General features: G+C 33.9%; 2 protein-coding genes across 4 annotated transcripts in view; one reads left to right on the forward strand and one right to left on the reverse strand.

Moving 5' to 3' along the window:
• chd6 (chromodomain helicase DNA binding protein 6) overlaps window positions 1-23,513 on the reverse strand; it is a 65,413-nt gene that overhangs the window by 31,921 nt on the left and 9,979 nt on the right. Inside the window, exons 1-2 of one of the 3 annotated variants that reach the window (XM_051111587.1) lie at window positions 10,648-11,922; window positions 7,578-7,629 (exon numbers count right to left, since the gene is read on the reverse strand). In XM_051111587.1, coding sequence (XP_050967544.1) covers window positions 7,578-7,604 — 27 coding nt within the window. In that variant the 5' untranslated portion in view covers window positions 7,605-7,629; window positions 10,648-11,922. The other 2 variants (XM_051111586.1, XM_051111588.1) reach the window with 2 other exon arrangements.
• Window positions 16,449-23,513, forward strand: part of ripor3 (RIPOR family member 3) — a 44,874-nt gene continuing 37,809 nt past the window's right edge. Inside the window, exon 1 of the mRNA XM_051111590.1 lies at window positions 16,449-16,704. The gene's annotated coding sequence lies outside the window, so the exon portion shown is untranslated. The remainder of the gene's footprint in view (window positions 16,705-23,513) is intronic.

The raw sequence follows: 23,513 nt of genomic DNA on the forward strand, positions 1-23,513 counted from the left end.
ACAGAATTTGTCAAAATTTAGAATTATTCAAAAGTAGGTCATTACACTTAAATCAAATCGCAATATGGAATAGTATCTCTAAATATTAAGCAAAAAGATTGCATTATTCATGTTCTGCTTGTCTTCATGTGTGTGTGTGTGAATGGCACAGACATGCGGTTTCGTTTACTACACACAGACTGAAGTGTGCGTGACGCTTATGGTGATTTCAGTGTCTGCCGTCTCGCCAAATGAGGACATAAATACAGGAACAACATTCCAGAACTGCTCTGAAGTTTCTTCATGAGCATTTTACCATTTCTTTTGAGGGAAACTATCGTCATATCATATACACACAGAAATTTAAAGGTATCACAGCAACCCGTCAAAATAAAAGTTCAGTTTAACTTGAAGACATATATTACTATTGTTTAGTAGAATGTACATAATAGTAGTACTACTATGATGATTAAAATTTTGTAAAAACTTTATTTTAAACTTTATTTTAAAACTTTCATTGTGTAACTGTTTGCCAAAAAATAAAGTTTAATTTTCATTTGATTAAAAGATTAATTCAATTAATATTTTATGCCTTCATTTGATAACCAGAAAAATGTAAATATTGTAAAAATAGTGCAAAAAAAAAAATTAATCAATTAAGTTGTTTTAGGCATTCAAATAATTAGACTTGCCTAAACAGAATTCGGTAACAATAAAACAGAAGGTGAGAAAAAAATTTAAAAAAACATTTCAAAGGGCCCTAAACAAGTAATTTTTGTTCAACTTTTAAGATATTTATATAAAATTGTATAAGTTTCATAATTAATTAGATTACTTTTTGAGTAATAAAATGTAATTTAACAATTAAAAAAAAAAAAAAAAAAAAAAAAAAAAAGTCCAGAAAAATTTAAACGGAACAAATGGAATTTGGAAAAAAAATAAAAAGAATTTTTCAAACAAATAAAACAGTTTCATAGAGCCCTACTTTTTTTGTAAAGGGCTTTCCTTGCCTGTTCAGTTAGTAAACACGTGGTCAGTACTGCCCCACCTACATTACGCATGATCTTTCCAAAGTCACTACGTAATGTGTGAGGTCAAGCTAGTGCAAGATGAGAATTTGTGGTTAAAATATACATACATTTTTTTTTAGAAAATGACCAATCGTTTCGCTAGATAAGACCCTTATTCCTCGGTAGAGCCCTTTGAAGCTGCATTAAAACTGCAATTTGGACCTTCAACCCATTGGCTCCCACTGAAGTCCACTATATGGAGAAAACTGGAATGTCCTGGAATGTTTTCCTTAAAAACCTTAATTTCTATTTGACTGAAGAAAGAAAGAAACACATGAACATCTTGGATGACATGTGGGTAAGTAAGACCCCGAACTGAATTTAAAATTGGTTAAAAAAAAAAAAAAAAGATATCCTTGTCAACTTTCAAGGCCAAAGACAGTGTCAATGCAAAATTAACTGTCTTCTTTTTCATACTCCTCACTTTTAAATCCACTTACAGCTCTTTTAAAGAGCACTCAAGTTTTTAAATGCCCTAAGCAGGGCAATGCATGTAATACAGGCAATTTTATGGCACAAAGTGAATGAGCGTTATAATGTATTCAATCCTCGTTCACTCCCACTTCATCCGAAACCCTATTTACGTGTGCCCAATCATAAATAAGCTATGGAAAAATCTCTTCACTCTACTGAGACAAGCAATGAGACATTAAAGAACATTTCCTCCTTCTAAAAGAAAACACATGTATGAAGTAAACAGAATTCACTGTGTTTCTGGTACACATTTAGCTTTGCACCTCTTATTCCGCAAAGCACGTTTATTTTTAACTGCGCCTAGTGTTGCAGTACACATGTGGAACAGTGCGCGCATGTGCAGACACACACACACACATACACACGCGCTCCCCGACAGAGCATGCGACTGCAGGCAGGTATGGGGATAATGTCAATGAATCACATGCTTTCCAAAGCAAGCGGGCTGGAATCAGGGCCGTCGTCATGGCAACAGGCTCGGGACCAAGCTGTGGGAAGCGGGAACGTAAACACGCAGTCTCCGTGGTAACCCTTTCCTTTCTGGGGACTACAAAAGCACCGACCTCATTGTTCTTGAAGGTAACATTAGTGATATCTGTATGGGTAAAAACACAACTTTTTGTACTTAGCTTCACTGAATAAAGACAGGAAGAGTAAAACACAACTTCCTGCAACTACTCTTTTCACTTTTGCCCTTACGCTGACCTTTTTGTCGAATGCTTTCTCTATGCGTCGCACGCGTACGTACGAGTGCATGGAAGCGTGCATACATTCTCTCGCATAAGCATGCGCAAACACTGCAGACTATTCCCGTGACGTGCTGCAGTATGCATGCTTGCCAGGCAAATCTGCCAACCGCGAGCGCACACACATACACGCGTTGCAATCAAATTCCCTATGAATCAATACCAACTCCCAACTCCCAAACGCGACAGCTGCAGTTCAGTCAATGCCAGCTCTAAACCCGAACACACCTTGCTCAAACGTGCTTTATAAAACATGCACACACATCGCTCGAGCTAGCATGCATCCACCTTTCCATCAAATGCACGATGCGGTCTTGCTAACTGCAATAACGAAAAGCATAATAATGAAAGAATTCAATGTTTTGGTTTGTGAACTACTCCATGCAACTGTAAACCTCCCTATATAAAGTCTGTATCGTTTTGCTCATGGTTTCAGACAAAAAACTGAAAATGAATTGCATACTTGGATGATCACAGACAGATGCGTAGGACAGCGTCTATTCAGTGAAAACAAAAAGATGTGTTCAAAACACCTAGACAGAGAAAAACAGAAGGCAGGGGTCTTAAGAAAAGTTGGACTATTTTTAACCCGACATGTCATCTACAACATGTGTGCTCATGTCTTTAAAAAACAAGAGTTTTACAGCGTAAACTAACAGCTACGTATAATCACAGCACTATAAACTTGCCTCAAATGAAGGCAAAAAAAAGTCTGATTAATCGACTAGTCAACCTCTGCATTTACATTTATTATTTTAGCATTTTTGTTCAATATGAATACAACAAAGCGATTCATCCTAAGAACATGAGAAGTGATAAAAATACAAAGTTTTAAAGATTATCTAAAGGAGTACTGGCTAGAACAGGGAGGGAAATAAGAAACAGAGAAAGCATTGAGATGTTACACTACCATTCAACAGTTTGGGGTTAGTAAAATTGTATGTTTTTGAAAGAAGTCTCATAAGCTCACCGAGGCTGCATTTAATTCATCAAAAATATATTAAAAATGTGAAATATTATTGCAATCCAAAATAAGTATTTTCTTTTTTAATATATTTTAAAATGTAATTTAATACCTGTGATGCAAAACTGATTTTTTTAGCATTATTACTCCAGTCTTCACTGTCACATGATTCGATAAGCTGATCTGCCGTTCAAGAAACATTTCTTAATATTACCAATGTTGAAAACAGTTGAGACTGACCTCAAACATTGAATGGTAGTGCACAATAATAAAATAGTTGTTCTTCATTTCGTAAATAAATTTATATAAGTATTTAGGCCAAAGGACCACGAGAAATATGAATTAATTCAATGGTAGTGTGCATTGTATATTTTGAGTGCGTATCATATTTCACGCACACAGTGATTGGAACAATGGTTGTTTTTCTTCAAGATTAATAACAACAGGCAGAAAATATCAATCTCAATTGTAAAGCCTCCTTTGCCTTGTTAATCACTTTATAAACCTGCAGTGATTTCAAATCACTGAGTTTAAGCTGGTGTGAATCCCTGCTGGTTCTTCAGAAAGGCCTGACAATGAAGCTCTCAGGGCGCTTAGGAAGTGCCCTTTGAATCACTGGTCTCGCAGTGCGTGAATGAAAAACTAAATTGGGCTAGTTTGATTTTGACACCACCAAAATTCAAATTCAAATCAGAATATTTGCATGAGAGTGACATGAAACTACCAGAAGAGAGCCTGGGTGTGAAACTGCTTCCAAAAGGTGGCCACACTGTGTAAGCAACAAACACATGAACCCCACTGAACAGACAATCCTATCCACGTTAACCGCTTCATTGCTGTTCTTACTACTGACACACAATCGTTCTTCACTTCAAGAAATCCCAGCACCGAGTCTAGATCCTCTGCGCCTGACAGCAGACCAAAAGCCTCCCTGATCCGGCTGACAATCCGACAGCTTCACAGAAGAGTCCTCGGGTGGTTTTCCACATAAAGGTGAAAAATACTGTACATTTCTTGAAAGCGGGAAAGACTTGCTACAACACACCAAGTCTAACGCTGACATTTATTTAGTGATGCAGCAATAGTGATCGAGGGGGAAGCATGAGAGACAGAAGGAGTTTGAGTGATGCTGACATTGATTTATGTTCAATCTAACTGGTGCATGATCACAACACTTGCTGGGATTTATTCACAACTCATAAATGTCACAACTGATTCTTTGTACTAATTACTATGGTCTCAAAAGTGCTAAAACAGACAGGCACACAGAAAAATGTTTCATAAAAATGTTTAAAATACTGTACTGTTAATACATTTTCATCAAGTGAACTCTTCAAGCCTCCTAAATGTTGACTAATTAAAATTTACCACTCAGATGAATACACATTAAGGCATATTTAAATACTGATTTCATGCTCAAATGCATTGAACCCCACAGACCAACAGCATATTGCGGTGATGTTCAACTTTGACCTCGTTTTCCCCTGACGTTTCGAAGCGCAGCCAATGATTGCAAGACAATTAGCATGATTAGGTGGGTGTTCGCCAGTCTAAAAAAAAACAAGCTGGAAGAGATTGCATAGGAATATATACGGCACATCATGCAAACTGCACAGTGAATATCTTTCTATACAACGCTACACCTCACACCATCTTTACAAGCACTCCTGTTGGATTTCATAGGAAATTGCTAGGGAATTTCATTGATTCCTAATCAAACATTAACAAAGCAAAACTTTAAACACAGTTAAACATTATCATCATCTCTACATCCTGATTTAGAAGTAAGAAGTGTGTATCGAGTAAATAACCACATTAGCCGAGTACTAACAGAGTTCTGCACTTGCTAAGATACTGATCTCTCTTAGCTCAGTTTAGCACACTTTATTATGTTTAGATAATTTCCACGGATTTCAATAAACACACATAAAGCATGACAGCCAGTCTTGAAGACTTCAGAATTATGCATCATTTTTTATGTAACTTTCTCAGATCTAAGGAAAAAGAACACACTACTTGATAACGCAGATTTAGAAATGTAAATTCTGCTAATGCAACTTTATATCTTAATGTTGCATTAAATTATTTTTACTGCCATTTTCACGACACAGAACATTTCGCTTCAAGCATAAATGCCAATATTAAGATGATTCGAGTCATTTCTGTACAAATATCCATGGATTATTTAACGTTCATCTGTAAAATAATAAAATATTCATACATATCCAAAAATGCTACAGAAAAACTGTGAATAATATTAAATGTTTAGGAGTTGCCGGAAAGCATTAGACATTCGTTTATAATTCAGTAATTTCCATAAGACCTTAACTTAGTGTTTTAGTAGATTTCTAAGAAGACGAATTGCAATGGTTTCGCTGTTAATTTATTGTTTTTCTAAACTGATTGTCTTCTGATAGGTTTAAACGAGCATAAATAAAAAAAAACAACCTCGAAGAGTGTCAACAATGTATAAATTAGGTTTTAAAACTGTTCATCAATAAAAAGTGGAAAAGCTTGTGCAAATACATTTTGTTTTGTATGTTTGACATCAATATGCATTGACGTTGCAACTGATAAAAATCATGCCATCCCGCAATGAATCCAGCTGGACAGAGGAGCTGTTTTTGAGATGCATGTTAATACCAGGTCTTGACTGACCACTAGTGATTAGATCACCTGAAACGTTGTACACCGAGCCAATAATTAACAGCAGAGCTATATGCTAAAGCTGTAATATAAGAGGCACAGATGGCGCACATTAATTAGACATGTAGCAGTAATGTCAACTAAATGCCAATGTGACTGTATTGCCAAAATTAAACTTCATGCAACTTTGTGTGCGGAGTTTACGCCTGGTTTAAGTCATACAGTGTAGGTGCTGGAGACAGCATATTCGTACCATATGCCAACACATATTATATTCAAAATTTTAACATTTACCGGTAGGACAGCAATGATTGCACCAGCCAGCCTGCACAGACAGTACCTACACTTCTTGAGAGCGTCTGACTCAAGCATCAACTCAAAGCAAGAGTAACAGAGACGCTGTGGCTAGCTTGGTCAAACAGATACTCAAAACAGATGCTCAACTTCCTGGTTGTTCACTGTCATTATAAAAACTCTGATACTTCTTGAAAGGAAATCTTCTAAATTTACCTCCACTGTTTTCATAGATTTGATGCTTTCCTAACAAATCACAGCTATTTATTAGCTTAGGCTATGAAGAAATGATCTGTTAAAAGTCAAAAGTCACCAGTGACTGTAACAGAGTATCCATGTTTATAAAACGGATAGTTACAACAACAAATTCTGATTGGATGAGCCACATTCAAAAGCATACAAAATATGCACACAAGTGTATATTCTATATAACACAGCAAGCTGATTTGATGCTTGGCAACCATAAACATGCTGCAGCCGACAGAAGTGTTTATTTAACAACACACCTTACCCACGCTGCAATCACTAAAATCACTGCAATGCAAGGCCTTTCACAGCGTAAGCTTGAATTTATCAAGTCAAAGTCATTAAAATTGAGATTAGAATTTGGCTGGAGTCTTTTACACATCTCTGATTTTAATACTGAAAACAACTACATCGAATTAAAGAGTAAAATATGCATTACCTAGGAAAACGATACACAAAAAGCCTGAAAGAAGCTCAGAAACTCGAAGGAGAGCAAACAAATGTCTTCTACTGAGAAAAACATATCGTTGTAATCTCACATGAGTCTCAGAAGAAGTTTCAGAAAAGCTTAGGCCATCCATGTTCTTCTAGGAGCAGATAATCTTAGTTATGCTATCCACATTACTTTTATAGATCCATACAATTATTATATGTCAAAATGTTTTTCATTTGTTTCTATTTTTATTAAGAATTGTTGTAACAAAGTTGATATTGCAATGCAACATAAATGAGAACTAATTTAAATGCCCTGGACTGCGAAAAAACAACTTCTGTGAACCAAAACGACCTTCTGGGATAATATAAAAACAGTGTTATTAAAGTAGTTTCAGAAGCTATTTGCATATTTTGCATACAACTCAAATCCTAATCGTAAACCTACATTTTTAAAGTACTGCACTTAGGGAAATTTAGCATCAGGGTAAGTGTAACTACCTTAGAAGCTTAGAAAAAAATGGCAAACAACACTTTAAATATTAAAGACAAAAAGTAGGCTTATCTGAGAATCTTTTTGAAGCACAGCTATAGTGCAAGGACTAAAACTTATGCTAATTTTGCAATGACGATGAAAGTGTGAGAGACGGTGTGAGAGAAACAGAGAGAGGGAGATAGAGGGAACTCTCACACAGTGTCTGATAGAAACACATGTGATACACCGACCTGCTTGTCCTTCTTTTGTATTTTCATTTTTTCTTGATCTTTGTGTCTGCGTCTGGAATACAGAGATACAAGGAGTCATGAATACAGAAACTATGCAAAGCATTAAAAAAAACTTTTTAAAAATTAATTTTGAAAACAAATCCATTTACAATGTGGTTCAATTCAGATTGTACAATAAAATTTAAAAGGAAGTTCAATCTAATTTCTCATCACTGCATTCATCAGCATTAAGTAAATAAATGCAAATGAATGAATAGTAGGAAAAATATATAGTGAAATACTTCCTTTTTATGAAAGAGACTGCAGTAGACATTAATAATTCAAGATGTCACATCAGTAAATATTATATTGACATATTCTTATTCCGTTGTTCAAGGTCATTTTATATTGCATTTAGTGCAAAACCACAAGTAATAAGTTAGCTTTACCATAACCAGCTTTAAACACTCACCACCCATCACAGGACATAACTTCATGACAACAAAAGAGTGTATTTTTCAAATGAATGACTTGCATTAATAACAGGTTATGAGCACATAAACTTCTCCTACTATTGCAAGCTGTTGAACTAACTTGAAACAATTGAAACAATTTGTAATAGTTTAGTGAAAACATTCACTAAAACAAAGGCCATTAGATACTAACCCATTACTTAAGCTGTTCTACTTAAGATTAAAAAAGGTGTCACTCTACCTGTGATGCACTGTTGTTGAATTAAAATTTAAAACATTAAGATCTTACAGTAATGCAGCATTATTTGTGATATAAATCTGTAATAATCACATAATTACATCATAGTAACTAACCCATTGCTTGAGGTCATTCTTCTATTAATCTACCTGTGATGCTCTATAATTATATTAAAAACAAATATAAAGTGTTTTGACACAAACACAACATTACTAGTGGCATAAATCCATAACATAATTTTCACCATAAACTAGGTGAGACCTTTGATGCTAACTAACCCATTGCTTGAGGTAAGACAGGTGTTAATCTACTTGTTATGCAATTTATACATTCTTTAACTGTGAAAATAAAGCATAACATTTTGACATAAAAGCAACGTCAATGGTGATATAAATCCATATGAACACATACATTTCAAAGATCTACATTATAAACCAAATGGGTCTCTTGATACTAACTAACCCATTACTTGACCTAAGACAGGTGTCAATCTACCTGTGGTTCACTGTCATTGAATTGCAAATAAAAAAATAAGTTGTCACAATAATGCAATATTGTTTGCAATATAAATCTGTAATAATCACATAATTACATCATAAACCAGGTGGGAGCCGAAATACTAACTAACCTATTGCATGAAGCAAGACAGGTGTGAAACTACCTGTGATGCTCTATAATTATATTAAAAAGAAAAATATAAAGTTTTGACACAAAGAAAACATTATTAGTGACATAAATCCATAACATCACAAACGTTTCACCCTAAACTAGGTGAGACTCCTGATACTAGCAAACCCATTGCTTGAGGTAAGACAGGTGTCAATCTACTTTTTAACTATATAAAAAGAAAAGCATTACATTTTAACATGAATGGAACATCAATGGTGATATAAAATCCATATAAACTCATACTTTTCAAAAGGTTTACAGTACAAACCAAATGGGCCCCTTGATACTAACTAACCCATTCCTTGATTTAAGACAGGTGTCAATCTACCTGTGGTTCACTGTAAGTGAATTGCAAATAAAATATTAAGATGCCACAGTAATGCAATAAAGTTTGTGATACAAATCACAAAATGATCATCATAAATCAAGTGGGAGCCCAAATCCTAACTAACCTATTGCATGAAGCAGGACAGGTGTGAAACTACCTGTCATGCACTATTACTGTATAAAAAAGAAAAGCATAAAGTGTTAGTGATGACACTAACGTAACATCATTAGTTAAATAATTTCAGATGAACACGTTCATTTTTAAAGGGTTACATTATAAACCAAATGGGCCCCTTGATACTAACTAACCCATTCCTTGATTTAAGACAGGTGTCAATCTACCTGTGGTTCACTGTAAGTGAATTGCAAATAAAAATATTAAGTTGCCACAGTAATGCAATAAAGTTTGTGATACAAATCTGTAATAATCACAAAATGACATCATAAATCAAGTGGGAGCCCAAATCCTAACTAACCTATTGCATGAAGTAAGACAGGTGTGAAACTACCTGTCATGCATTACTACTGTATAAAAAAGAAAAGCATAAAGTGTTAGTGATGACACTAAGGTAGCATCATTAGTTAAATAATTTCAGATGAACACGTTCATTTTTAAAGGGTTACATTATAAACCATGTGGGCCCCTTGATACTAACTAATCCATTACTTGAGTTAAGACAGGTGTCAATATAACTGAGGCATTTTCATTGCATATAAAAAAAGAAAAAGCATAAATTTGTGACAGAAATGCTTTGTTATTAGTGAGAAAAATCAATAAATACCAGGTTAATTTCAACAGGGATATAGCTCAAACCAGGAGTGGAAGTAAACCACATGAGTGCTAGAAGTTACATTGTTCCCAGTACTTGATAGCAGTCATGGGATGCTTTGTGCCTCAACAGATGCCAAACTTGCCTCATAAAACACTCTTATAAAAAGCCTAACATCGTGTCCCATATACATTAGCCCCTGTAGGGCGCTAGCCAGCGTGCTAACTGTAATGTCACGGCAACGGTGCTCTATATTTCAGGCGTTACACGCGTGAAGAGCCTCTCAAACTCCGCGGAGGGACCATCAAACGCGACCTCACCTACCTGGACACGCCGGCTCCGGACATCAGTTAGCGTGAAAACCTACGCGTTCCTCTCTCCGCATTTATTTCCAAGGACACTAAACGCCATGACAGTTTAGAAAAATGCATAAAAAATTAGAGGGGGTGGGAGTCGGGGAAGGGAAAAAAACTCAGAGCAATTTCTTTAATCCTAACGCACAAGAGCAGTTCATTCATGAGGGGATGCGAGAGTTTGACGCGTCCGCGCACCACCTACTCCATGCGCTTTTGCGGGCAACGCGTTAAAATTAAAAAGTTTAAAGATGTGCTTACCTAAAATGGCTACTGCGGCAGCCAAAATACAAACAGCTATTATTTGGTGAAGTTTAGCGCTGGCCGCCTGCAACAACAGCCTAACTTGCGTTTAGGCCCGTATTCTGCCGTTCGCCATTGGACGCGTCTGAGCGCAGCTGGGCCGCTGGAGCTTCCTATTGGCCGGCGAGCTGTCACGCAAGCGACGCTGCGCTAAGCTTGTCTGAGAGACACATATCGCCAGCGACCATTGTGTACTTTTAGCCCCTTGTGTGGATGTGGATGTTTTTGCTGCAATTCAAGAGGTTTTTCTGTTTCAGTTCTTCGCCGATGACCGAAAGCCCGCGCTGGATTCATCCGCGTTTGTCGCGTCGCGTCCGGAGTGCAAAAGCTACGCTGTGGGTTTTATGTTTCTTCTCGCCGCATCCACCAATCATGATGCTTTTTACTCCATCATTACGGCGCCTGTGAGAGAGGGAAAAAAATGTAACATTCCACGTCTTTGCTCATGTTTCATATCCCGGATGTGAGAATAGCAGGGGTTATAATAAAGCGTGTGGGTGAAGCTGCATATGTCCTTGTGATGTGTTGCGTTTCCTGAAGCTCTTTTGAGTAATGCGAAGCTGTGTTTGACTTGTACAGAAATTCACGTTGTGCATCAAACAGTCTAGGACGTGGGATTGCTGTAAATTGGGCGGACTTGTTTTGCACTAACCAAAAAGTACCATGGTATTACCGTTGTTTCCACATAGCACCATTGTCATTGGTCAGAGACTTGTACTACATATACTTTGAGTACCATGTACGGTAAATAGCATGGTGCACGACTGTGTTATCATGTGGTACTTTGAAATACACCATAGTATGTCTTATAGCTTTGTAATAATACGTGAAACACTGTACAAAACCCTAGTAGTTGCATGATACTTTTTTTTTTATAAGTGATAATACCACCACCACAATACTTGTATTTGTAAGCAATAACAAAAATGCTATTTTTAAAAGTTCCTTTTTTGTTTTTAAAGAAATTAATACTTGTATTCAGCATGGACACATTAAATTGATTAAAAGTGATGGTAAAAACTTAATGTTACAAAAGATTCCTTCAAATTTCCTACTCATCCTGAAAGAGATGTGTCATGGTTTCTACAAAAAGCATCATAATATTGGTTGCACTTTATTTTACAGTACGTGTACTTACAGTGTACCTACATTACCAGTCAAAACTTTTTGAACAGTAATTTTTTTTCTTTTGCTCACCAAGCCTGCATTTATTTGTTCCAAAGTACAGCAAAAACAGTAACATTTTGAAATATTTTTACTATTTAAAATAACTGTTTTCTATTTGGATATTATTTTAAAATGCAATTTAAAATGCATCAATTTCTTCAGTCATATGTTCCTTCAGAAATCATTCTAATATTCTGATTTGCTGCTCAAAAAACATTTATTATTATTATGATGTTGAAAATAACAGAGTAGATTTTTTTTCAGGTTTCTTTGATGTAAGGAAAGTTCATAGGAACAGCATTCATCTGAACAGAAATCTTTTGTAACATTATAAATGTCTTTATCATAACTTTTCATCAATTTAAAGCATCCTTGCGAAATAAAAGTAATCATTTCTTTCCAAAAAACAAAGAAAAATTACACTGACTCCAAGCTTTTGAATGGTATAGTGTATAATGTTACAAAAGCTTTTTATTTCAGATAAATGCTATTATTTGGATCTTTCTATTAAAGAGTGTTTTAAATATTGATATTAATAAAACTGTTTCTTGAGCAGCAAATCAGCATATTAGAATGATTTTAGAAGGATCATGTGACACCGAAGACTGGACTTGTGATGCTGGAAATTTAGCTTTGATAACAGGAATAAATTACATTTTAAAATATATTCAAATAGAAAGCATGTATTTCAAATAGTAAAAATATTTCACAATATTACTGTTTTTACTGCTGTATTTTGGATCAAATAAATGCAGGCTTAGCCGCAAGTAGAAGAGACTTTTTTTAAAAAGCATTAAAAATGTTACTGTTCAAAAACCTTTGACAGGTAGTCTATCTAAGAAAGTTCTGATAATATAAGGTAACTACATGGGTTAAGGTTAGGTTTAGTGGAAGGTTCAGGGTTAGTTATAACCTAGTTATTGCAATTATTTTAGGTACATAGTATGTACATGAATAACAGGACTGTAAAATAAAGTGCTACCATAAAATTGATGATAAGAAATATTTGTTGAGCAGCAAATCAGCATATTACAATGATTTCTGAAGGACCATGTAACAATAAAGACTGGAGTAATGATGCTGAAAATTCAGTTTTGCATCACAAACGATATTCAAATAGAAAACAGTAGTTTTAAATGTTAATAATATTTCTCAATATTACTGTTTTTACTGCATCAAACAGTTGAGGATGACTTTGATTTGACTTAAAGTCTCATCAAGGCCCTCAAATAAATTACTTTTTTATGATCTGCCAATCCTGAGCACAAACCGGCACAAACTAAGCGCTGTCACACTTTATTGTTATTCCAGACAAATCCCCATCCCATATACATCAATATGGAATATTTACAATTTCAGAAGTTTGCAACTTTGCTAAACTTTCCAGAGGATGACAGAAAAGCTGAATTTTGCATCTTACGTTAAAGGTTTTTGGCAGTCATTTTGGCTTGTAATCGTATTCTTGCCGCGGCTGAGTTACATGTGGACTGCTGAGCCAAACAACCTTATTTATAAAACTCCGCCAAAGAGCATTGTAGATAAACTCTGCTGAAATGACTCTGGGACTTTGAGGAGCACACTATAAAGAGACCTTCAGCTCTCAGCAATTGTTAATTCATAAATAATTCATTTTCTAAACTTTTTTTTTAAATGCAATTGACACTTTTATGCCTGGCAGATGCGTTCTTACTACGGAACGTGCATATCTCATGCCACAACTTTCACAAGTAGCTCAAAATAGAAGCTATTTTTGTCATAAATGAAGTGCACTTGCTAAATAAGTGCAGAATGCAACAGTATTCACACAGTGTGTGCATCACAATCTTGACCTCTTAGCCTCTTATCTGACATTTTTTACACAAAATGGGATGAAACATATAAGATAACCTGAATAAAAAGAATGTGAAGAAATTTCACAGCATGCAATATAGTCAAAGACAATCCATCTGAAGCAACCTGGGGTTAAGTGTCTCATTCAGGGCTGGAAAAGTGATGCTCATGGCTCAAAGGATCAAAGCCCTGCGTTTTATCTTTAGAACATCACACTACCCCCTATAAAGGAACCCTTCACTTTCACTGATGCAAATGCACATAGGTGTAGGTTTGTAATATCAGGGACAAATATAGGGAATACCTCTGTTGAGCCTGTTTTTAAAGAGATTGTTCATTCGGCTCTGCAGTGAAAGGATGTTCCCCTCGTGTGTGTTCACCTGCACACGTCTCACTGTCACACTGATTGAGGTTCCTCACAGCAGCTGATTTCCAAACCATCTGCTCCATCCCTGCACATATGGTAAACTGACTTAAAGAGATGCAAAGAAAGAAAGAAATGCTGCATTACACAATTAATTACAAAGACGTGACAAGCAACACATTGAATTAAGCATGCAATTTTGAAGTAGAATTGCTTTTTTTGGAAAATATATGCAAATAATCTTTTTTTTTTTTTTTTTTTTTTTACAACTTCAAAAAAGCTGATAGTAAAATGGCTACACCTCTCCTAACTTGAATAACTGACTTTATATATCCTCTAAAAATCACCAAAACACCTGCTGACATAAAGAAAACATGACGAAGAAGGATTAATGAATTAATGAATTTTAAATGTGACTTAGGGGTTCAAATAATTTTGGGGTCAGGTGCAGCTCTGTTCATGTTTATATGCATATTTTTTCACCGGCAGGGAGGTTGAGAATGTGAAGGTAAGATGACATACATGAAGAAAATTATCAGGGCATCTGTTTAGGAGCGCATAACAAATCCCTAAAGCTCCCTGCCTCTCCTTTTCTCCCCTTCTGCTCCTTCATTGGCTCTGAGCCCAGAGTGCCTCTGGCAGGAGTTTAAGAAGTTCATCGCTTCAAGAATATTCAAACCATAAACACTCCTGCAGTTCATCTCACCATACAACAAACTACATTTTATCTTTCTTTCTTTGAGTTTTCAAGCTTCACCCTCATATTCAACCGCTTTAAAACATCTGGAATCAGACACAGGTGTGATAGTGATGTATAACCAGCAGGGGGCAGATGTGGCATAATTTTAGCAAGTTGAGTTAGTTGTCAAACTACTTTGGTGAATATTTCTCAAAGGAAGGTTTATTTTTTAAAGTAACGTTCTATATACAATCCTTAAGGACTTGACTGCTTGTAAAGTTAATGAATATTTCCATCATTTCTGTCTGGAGTAAAAAATATACAGTTCATTGAACTAACACCTTTTGTGACATGCATAATGGCATGATTTCACATATACTATCTAAAAGTACAAAAGATATTTTCTACAATGTTTATGAATGAAATGATACATAGTCTGCTTTCAGCAAAAATAGAAATAATGAAAAAAAAAATAAAGTAAAAAAGTTTAATAATAATAATAAATATTTTCTTGAAATGTTTTAGAAAATTCAGCTTTGCCATCACATGAATAAATGGCATTTTAAAATATATTCAGATAGAAAACAGTGACACTGTAATATTTCACAATATTAGCATTTTTAATGTATTTTTAAACAAATAAATGCAGCCTCAGTGAGCAGAAGAGACTTCATTTAAAAACAAAAATATATAAATAAATAAATAAATAAATAAATAGACAGTCAAATAATAATGAAACAAAGAATAATTTTAAGAGGGAAAAAATCAAATCCTTATTTTAGCAAAAAAAAAAAAAAAAAATTCAGTAAGATCTTTTCTTTTCTTAAGAAATAATTATTCAACAGTGCTGCATCAAAACTAACAGTAAAGACATTTATAATGTAAAAGTATTTCTGTTTCAAATAAACGTTTTTTAACTTTCTATTCATTAAAGAAATGTGTGCGTGTGTGTGTGTGTGTATATATATATATATATATATACTTATAAATCAGCATCAGTAATAATAACAAATATTTTCTTGAAATGTTTTCGAAAGTTCAGCTTTGCCATCACATAAATAAATGGCATTTTAAAATATATTCAGATAGAAAACAGCCTCAATCAGCAGAAGGCTTTATTTAAAAAAATAATAATAAAATAAATAAATTCCAACCCTTAAACTTGTGAACTCTTTGTGACAACTTGCCCCAATATAAATGTGACAACCTGTCATATAAGAGACACTTTGACTTGTATGAATGTTCACTTTTATCCAACATTACAAAAAATATGATCTTGAATTTTAGTTTGGAGGACAGAATTCCAAAATTACAACCAACTATTTGCCAGTACGCAGACCCCACTGCCCCATAAAAAGGAATTATTCCTCTTTCAACACCAGACTGCGTTTGAAAATATGTGGAAAGCAGTATAGCTGAATTCAGATGAGCCATTGGGGGTCTTGGCCAAGCGTCCCACAAGCATATTCACAGGATATTTAATGGACTTGTACAGTTTGCACGGAAACAGTTCCAAGTTTTTCAGTCCGTCCGCGCTGCCAAAAGTGCCGAGCGGCCAAAAAAATATGGAAGAATTCTGAATTTACAGCTTTGATGTGTTTCCTGCCTGGTGTGACAGAGGAGAGAAATGACAAGGGAGTGTATGCGAGACTCCAATGAACAAAAATGGGAGGAGAAAAGAAGAGAGGGAGAAAAGTTAAAGCCAACGAGGGAGCATTGTGAGACCGGCTCAAGTAAGAGAAAGCCACAGTTGCATTTGATGCATTCAGTCGCTTTGCTTTCGCTCTGTACAAGCGGCTTCTCAGAATCAGGTGTCATTTCTGGCTGTTGGAGAAACACGCGCTATCAGGAGTCAACAGACATCTGCTGCTGCAACACACACACGCATGCACGCTGCAGCAGAGATGAGCACAAATGTGCTTTTGCTTAGTTGTCAGACGTAACCTGGCTCTGGAATAGAAGAGCTCTGAAGAAGGTAGGATGAAGTATTATAACTACAGATGTTTCTGCATGCGTATTTTGAGCTGTCCTGCTTTGTTTTCACTGAAAAGGTGAATAATTATTGAGTTTTTGAGAGTAGGACAAAAAGTAGGTTGCTAAAAACATATTCACATTTTTACTATTGCATATCATGTGTTTGTTGCTGGACTGTTTGGCCAACCAATGGTGCACAGAGGGAAACCTGTTTGAAAACAGTCATTTTTTGAACACATGGACCTTGTTTACTTTCCTAAAGCACGTTCCTGGTGTTTTATGAACGATTTGTTCGTGCCAGTGCCATGTCAGCTGTCAAAAGACACCTGGGTCAAGGCTGTCAGAATCTCCCATGCTGCCCTGCCTTTCTGTTTCGCTAAATTAACCCCAAACAGACGTCTTTGTAAATCATCTGTGGCGTTCGGACAGGGATGAGGTTGGCTGAAAGAAAAACACCTCAGGCTATGAGTTGGATGCTCTTTTCTCTCAGTCCAGAGTTTGTGTTTATTTTTGCAGCTGCTGGCACGTGTTCTCGGAAAAATGGGAAGTAATAATAGATCTCTATGTTAGTGTGAGAGAAAAGTGGGGATGTATTCACATGATTAGCCTTTGGAAGAATACAAATGTAACAGACATGCTATACATAGATAGACAGATAGATATATTTGGCATTGTTAACTTCAAAATGTGAAAAGGATTCTAATAAAAGTTAATATAAGTAAGTTAAAATAAAATATAAGTCTATATAAGTTAAAATACACTGCTGTTCAAAAGTTTAAGATTGGCAAGATTTTTAACGTTTTTTAAAGGAATCTCTTCTGCTCATAAAAGCTGCATTTATTTGATCAAAAATACAGAAAAAAACAGTAATATTGCGAAATAATATTACAATTCAAAAGAACGGTTTTGTGTTTTAATATACTTTAAAATATCATTTATTTTTGTGATGAAAAGACGAATTTTCAGCATCATTACTCCAGTCTTCAGTGTCACATGATCTTTCAGAAATCATTCTAATATGCTGATCTATTATTAATGTTGGAAGCATTTGTGCTGCTTAATATTTTTTTGGAACCTGTACTTTTTTCAGGATTCTTTGATCAACAAAAGGTTCAAAAGTACAGCATTTATTTTAAAAATTTCTTTACTATCACGTTTTATCAATTTAACACATCCTTGCTAAGTGAAAGTATTAATTTCTATCAAAAAAAGAAAGAAAGAAAATTACTGACCCCAAACTTTGTACGGTAGTGTATACTGTTACAATTCTTTTTATAAATGTTAAATAAATGCTGTTATTTTTAAACAGCATAAAAGGATCCTGAAACAAGTATCAGTTTCCAAAAATAAAAAAAATAAGCAGCACAGATGTTTCCAACATTGATAATAAATAAGCATATTAGAATGATTTCTGAAGGATCATGTGGCCCTGAAGACTGAAGTAATGACTGAAGAAAATTCAGCATTGTATCACAGAAATAAATTATAATTTAAAGTATATTACAATAGAAAACCATTATTTTGAATTTCAATAATATTTCACAATTTTGCTGTTTTGTCTGTATTTTCTGATCAAATAAATGCAGCCTTGAAGACCATAAGAAACTTAAAAAAAAAAACATTAAAAATCTTACGGATCCCAAACTTTTGAACATAGATTATGACTCAAAACCTCAGTCTGTAGCAAACAAAAATGCACAAAAATTGAGTTGACAGGACTGCATTTTGGACATTAGATTTATCTCATTGGTCTCATGGCAATGGTTTAGGAATGTAATGCTTTTTAACATTTATTGTGGTGCAGCGTCTTGCCCCATAGACTTTCACGGCAAGCAGATTACTGTAAACACCTTTTTGTTTCTTTTTATGAACTGAGTGAAGAGCTGAAATTTTTTTCTGTAGAAACTGACAGCATGAGATGCTGATGATAGGGTTTAACCTGCATTTAACCTGCAACACTGTTTTAAAGACAATGAAAGAGCCGGTGAGCATTTCCATGAAGACAAATGATGTTTAATGCAGCTCTTTGTCATGCTTTAATTCAAACCAGTGGTTGTGGAAAAAACCCTCAGACAGGTTGCACTGCCCTCGAAGAATGAGTTCACAGAGAGGCTCCTCATGTTTTTCAATTTACACTCCTTCACAGTTCTGCTTAGCTCATCCCTTCGCTCTCCTGACTTCCCCACCTCCCTGATGCCCCTGTGTGGGAATCTGAAACTCAATTCCCCGTTACAAGACTGGCCCAAAAACCGTGAGAGTATGAAAATCGATCCATCCCAAAATGCAGATTCTCCCTCTCTTTCTTTCAGTTTCTTTTGTTTCTTGCTCTTGTCTCCCTTCATTGGCTTTGTTTCGTTTTGAATGGATACAACACCCTTAGAAGGAATCTGGGAATCTAGAATTCCAATTAAAAACACCAGTTGCTTCTTATAAAGGCAAGTAAGCTGACAGGCATTGAAGGCCATGCTATATAGGATTGTCATTGTAAATTAAGAAACTTGTCAAAGATCTGAAGACGTGCTAGCTGTGCTCATGTTATATATCAGAGAGAGTGGGGAGGTTTGCAATGGGTCACTTTAAATAAGGAAATAAAACAAGGCAAAACAAGTTGCATTCTTTCATAGAGGCATTTTATTGCATATATTACAAACAAGCATTCATGGATAAACTCTATTTTTTGTATTGTATATTATTGTTTTTGGTACAACAACAACAACAACAATAATAATAAATCAAATATTTAAAAAATATGCTAATGAATAGTTCTCTCCAAATAACACTAATAATTACACAAATTAGAAAATATATTAATCATCTAAAGTAATTATTTAAAATAATAATATAATAATAAACCAAAAATAATAGTAAAATAAAAACAATTAAAATACATTTTCTATTTATAATAATGATAAATACAATATGATTTAAATACAATTACTAAAAAATATAAATAATATTATAAATAATACCAATAGTAAATATTTATAATCCATTAAAATTATTAATTAATTATTATACAATTAAAATAATTATAAATTATAGAAAATAATTATAAAAAAATATATATAATAATATTAGTAGAAGTAGTAGTAGTAGCAGTAGTAAAAGAAAAACAATTTAACATTTTTTCTATTTATAATAATGATAAATATAATATGAAATAAAATTAATAAAAATATAAATAGCATAATAAATAATAATATAAATAATAACAATAGTAAATATTTATAATTCATTAATAATTCAAATAATTAATTAGTAATTATACAGTAATTATACATATACATTAATTAGTAATTATAAAAAATACTAATTATTAATCCTAACATAATTATTTAAAAAACTAATAACTATATATTATTTATTAGTAGTAATAGTAGTAAAATAAAAAGTTACATAATTAATTATATAAATTATAAATATATACATATATAAAACCATAGTAAACATTTATAAATAATATTTACTACTACTAATATTAATTCATTAATAACTATAAAAAAATAGACAATTTTTTAATTATATAAAACAAGAATTTTTATAAATGTGATATTATTACAATTATGAAACAAAATATGTCTGCCACTGATGATATTAATAATAATTAATACAATTATTATTACTTATTAATTACTATTATATTACCTAATTAAATATGCAATAAATATTTTATAATACCATGGGTAACTTATGTTATCAGTGGTATTTTGTGCTATGTGACCCAAGCATAATACTGAAAAAAAAAAAAAAAAACCTGAATGAGTGCATTGCTATGGCAAATGCATGACTATTTGACCTGTCTGTATTGCAAACACTGGAAGACACAATGAACAAGAATCAAATTTTCTGCGGTTGATTAGTAAGAACGTGTGTTCTCAAAACAGCCATAACTGATTCTTCAACATCTGTGTGTGTGTTGGTGGGGCTTTCCCAAGAAGTGATCATCTCAGAACTCATGTTGTCTTCGGTGTCGCCCGTGAGAATTGAACACACCCGTTTAATCTAATTTGAGCCCTCAACATAAACCTTCTAATTCATCAAATGCTCCGTAAATCCATTGACTTCCTGTTCGACAAACAGACACTATACAAAGATTCCCATTTCATTACTGGTCAAAACTCTTCCATCCTGTTTATATATGACCATATGTGTATATGCAATCATGCCTCACACTATCTACACTCATGCACAGAGATGACAACTCTAAAAGTCAGCTGGTGGTCCGCTTCAGATAACACACGACCAGCCACAAAAACACAGAAACCTTTATCACTCACTCACCAGCTCAATCAGGAACTTACGGGGTTAGTTCAACGAAAAAATACATGTATGCCAAGCGGGAGAGTTGGAAGTTGAGATGTTTGTCTTCAATCTGATATGAAATGCAATTTCCAAATGTTTATATAAGTACTGGAATGTGAGCAGATTGCATTGTTAAAAGGTGTTGCATGGGTACGTACAAAAAACGAGCGCGTATGTGCGAGAGAAGCGAGAAGAACAGTGTTTTTGTAACATCTAGTCACTGACTTCAGTGGTGGTACACCCTGCTGAGATACCCACATATCCAATACGCTCTCATCCCCGATGAACCCTCTCTTTTTTCACTCCATTTCTGCAATGCTTTATTCGTTTACACAAGAAAAACAAAAGGAGAGAAGTGTAGGAAGTGCAGAAAAAGGAGGGATTTGCACATCAAACATGCAGCCAAAAGTACAATCGCTCTGGTGGAAGAACTTAAAGCGAGGTGGACCCAGGTGGAGCCAAGCCAGAGCGGAAAGCCCCACTTTGTAAAAACACACCGCCACAAGCAGATCCATCCGCAAGAATGAAGGGATACTAATTGTGAGAGAGGTCATATCATGATAGCAGAAGTCCAGAAGGTTCAAAAGGTTCTTCATTGGTATTCTATGACATCTTAGGTTTGGCAAAGATGCTCCTGCTTAGCTCATACACATTTCCTACTCTTAAGCATATATGATAAGACTCCCTTACAGATATTCAATAAACATAAACAATACTGCATTGCTCACAGCAATCATTAGGAAGCCTGGCATGTATTTGTCTTGAAATCTCCTGTGAGTTTCTTTTAAATAACCAGCTTAATCCAACCTAAGCTAATTTTAGCTAGTTTAAGGTGACCGCACTGCCTGGTCAAGTTGGTGTTTAGCTGGTCAGCAAACTGGTTTTGAAAAGGACCGAACATCCCTTTAAAACAGTCTACAACCAGCTTGACCAGGGTGGAGAGCAGCAAACCAGCTTAGGCTGGTTTAACCAGTTTTTCAGTACTGAAAAGAGGTCCTTTGAAGGGGTCATCGGATTGATATGATTCTTTAGGGTCTTAATGAAAAGTCTATAATATACTTTGGTTAAAAATTCTCAATGGTTGTGTAAAACAACACCCTTTTCACCTTAAAAATGAGCTCTGCAAAAATCAGCCCATTCTGAGGGGTTGTTCCTTTAAATGCAAATGAGCTCTGCTCGCCCCACCCCTCTCTTCTCTCTGTGGAGTGACGAGCCTGTTTACTTTAGCGCGTTTAGCTGCGAAACTTGCTAAGTAGCACGTTATTAGGAAAGGTGAATGCAGAGATTCATCAAAAAAACCCTTATACTCACTTCTGCTGTAGGTGAAGAGGGATCACACATTTATTTGGATCGGAAGGTGCATTCCCTTCACAAACAAACGTAAACCACTGCATCTTCAGTGGCTCAGATGTCGGGCGTAAATGACGACCACTATGTTCATTATTATATCCAGCAACACAACACCTCAATTGCACAATCAGAGATATTCTTGTCTAACTTACATCCCTACTCCCGTATCGAAACAATGGAGGTCGGACTGTTACAGCTGTTACATTAGTGATTAAAAAATCATAAATAAAAATATTTTTTCTATTCTTTTAACATGTATTATTTTAAATAATGAATAACAGAATAATAATAATAATAATAAATACAAATAAAAATAGAAATAATATATAAATAAAATATACAAAATAAATAAATAAAATAATCACTTAAACATTTATTATTTAAAGTAATGTCTAATATAATAATACATACAATAATAAATACAAATAAAATATATAAATAAACTAAATAAATAAAAATAATTACTTGAACATATTATTTTAATTAATGTATAATGTAAAAATTAAAATATAAAATAATTATTATTAATAATAATAACAAATACTACCACAACATTAATGCTAAAAAAAACAAATACAAATAATTACTTAAAACTGTATTATTTTTAATAACTGTATATTATTTAATAGTATAATAATAATAATAATAAACTACTACATTAATGATAAAAAATTATAAATAAAAATAATTATTTTAAAATGTACTATTTTAATTAATGTCTAATAAAATAATAATTGATCAACAATAGTAATTAATAATAACACATATACATTAAACTATAATTATTACAATTAATGACATAATAAAAATAATTACAAATATTTTCACTAATAATAATAATAATTCTTAATAAAATTATTATTTGTATTAATTATTTAACTGTAATAATTATTTTATTAACAATTACTATTAGAACTAAAATATTTTAAATATTTTTTATTTTATATTTTTTATTTATTAGTGCTATCAGTATGCTAAAACCTGTCTTTACATTCAAAACACCATCATTAAAAAAATTCATAGAAAAAACACATCAATATAAACTAGTCAGTCTCATTAACTGTTGAAAGTCTTTATTATTGCTTTAACCTCAATGCATAACTTTCCTTGCAACTGCATTGTTAATAGCAAAAATTCTGCTCTTGCAATTTCTTCTGA

Source organism: Labeo rohita, chromosome 6, assembly GCF_022985175.1.
Source record: "Labeo rohita strain BAU-BD-2019 chromosome 6, IGBB_LRoh.1.0, whole genome shotgun sequence".
Lineage (NCBI taxonomy): Eukaryota > Metazoa > Chordata > Actinopteri > Cypriniformes > Cyprinidae > Labeo > Labeo rohita.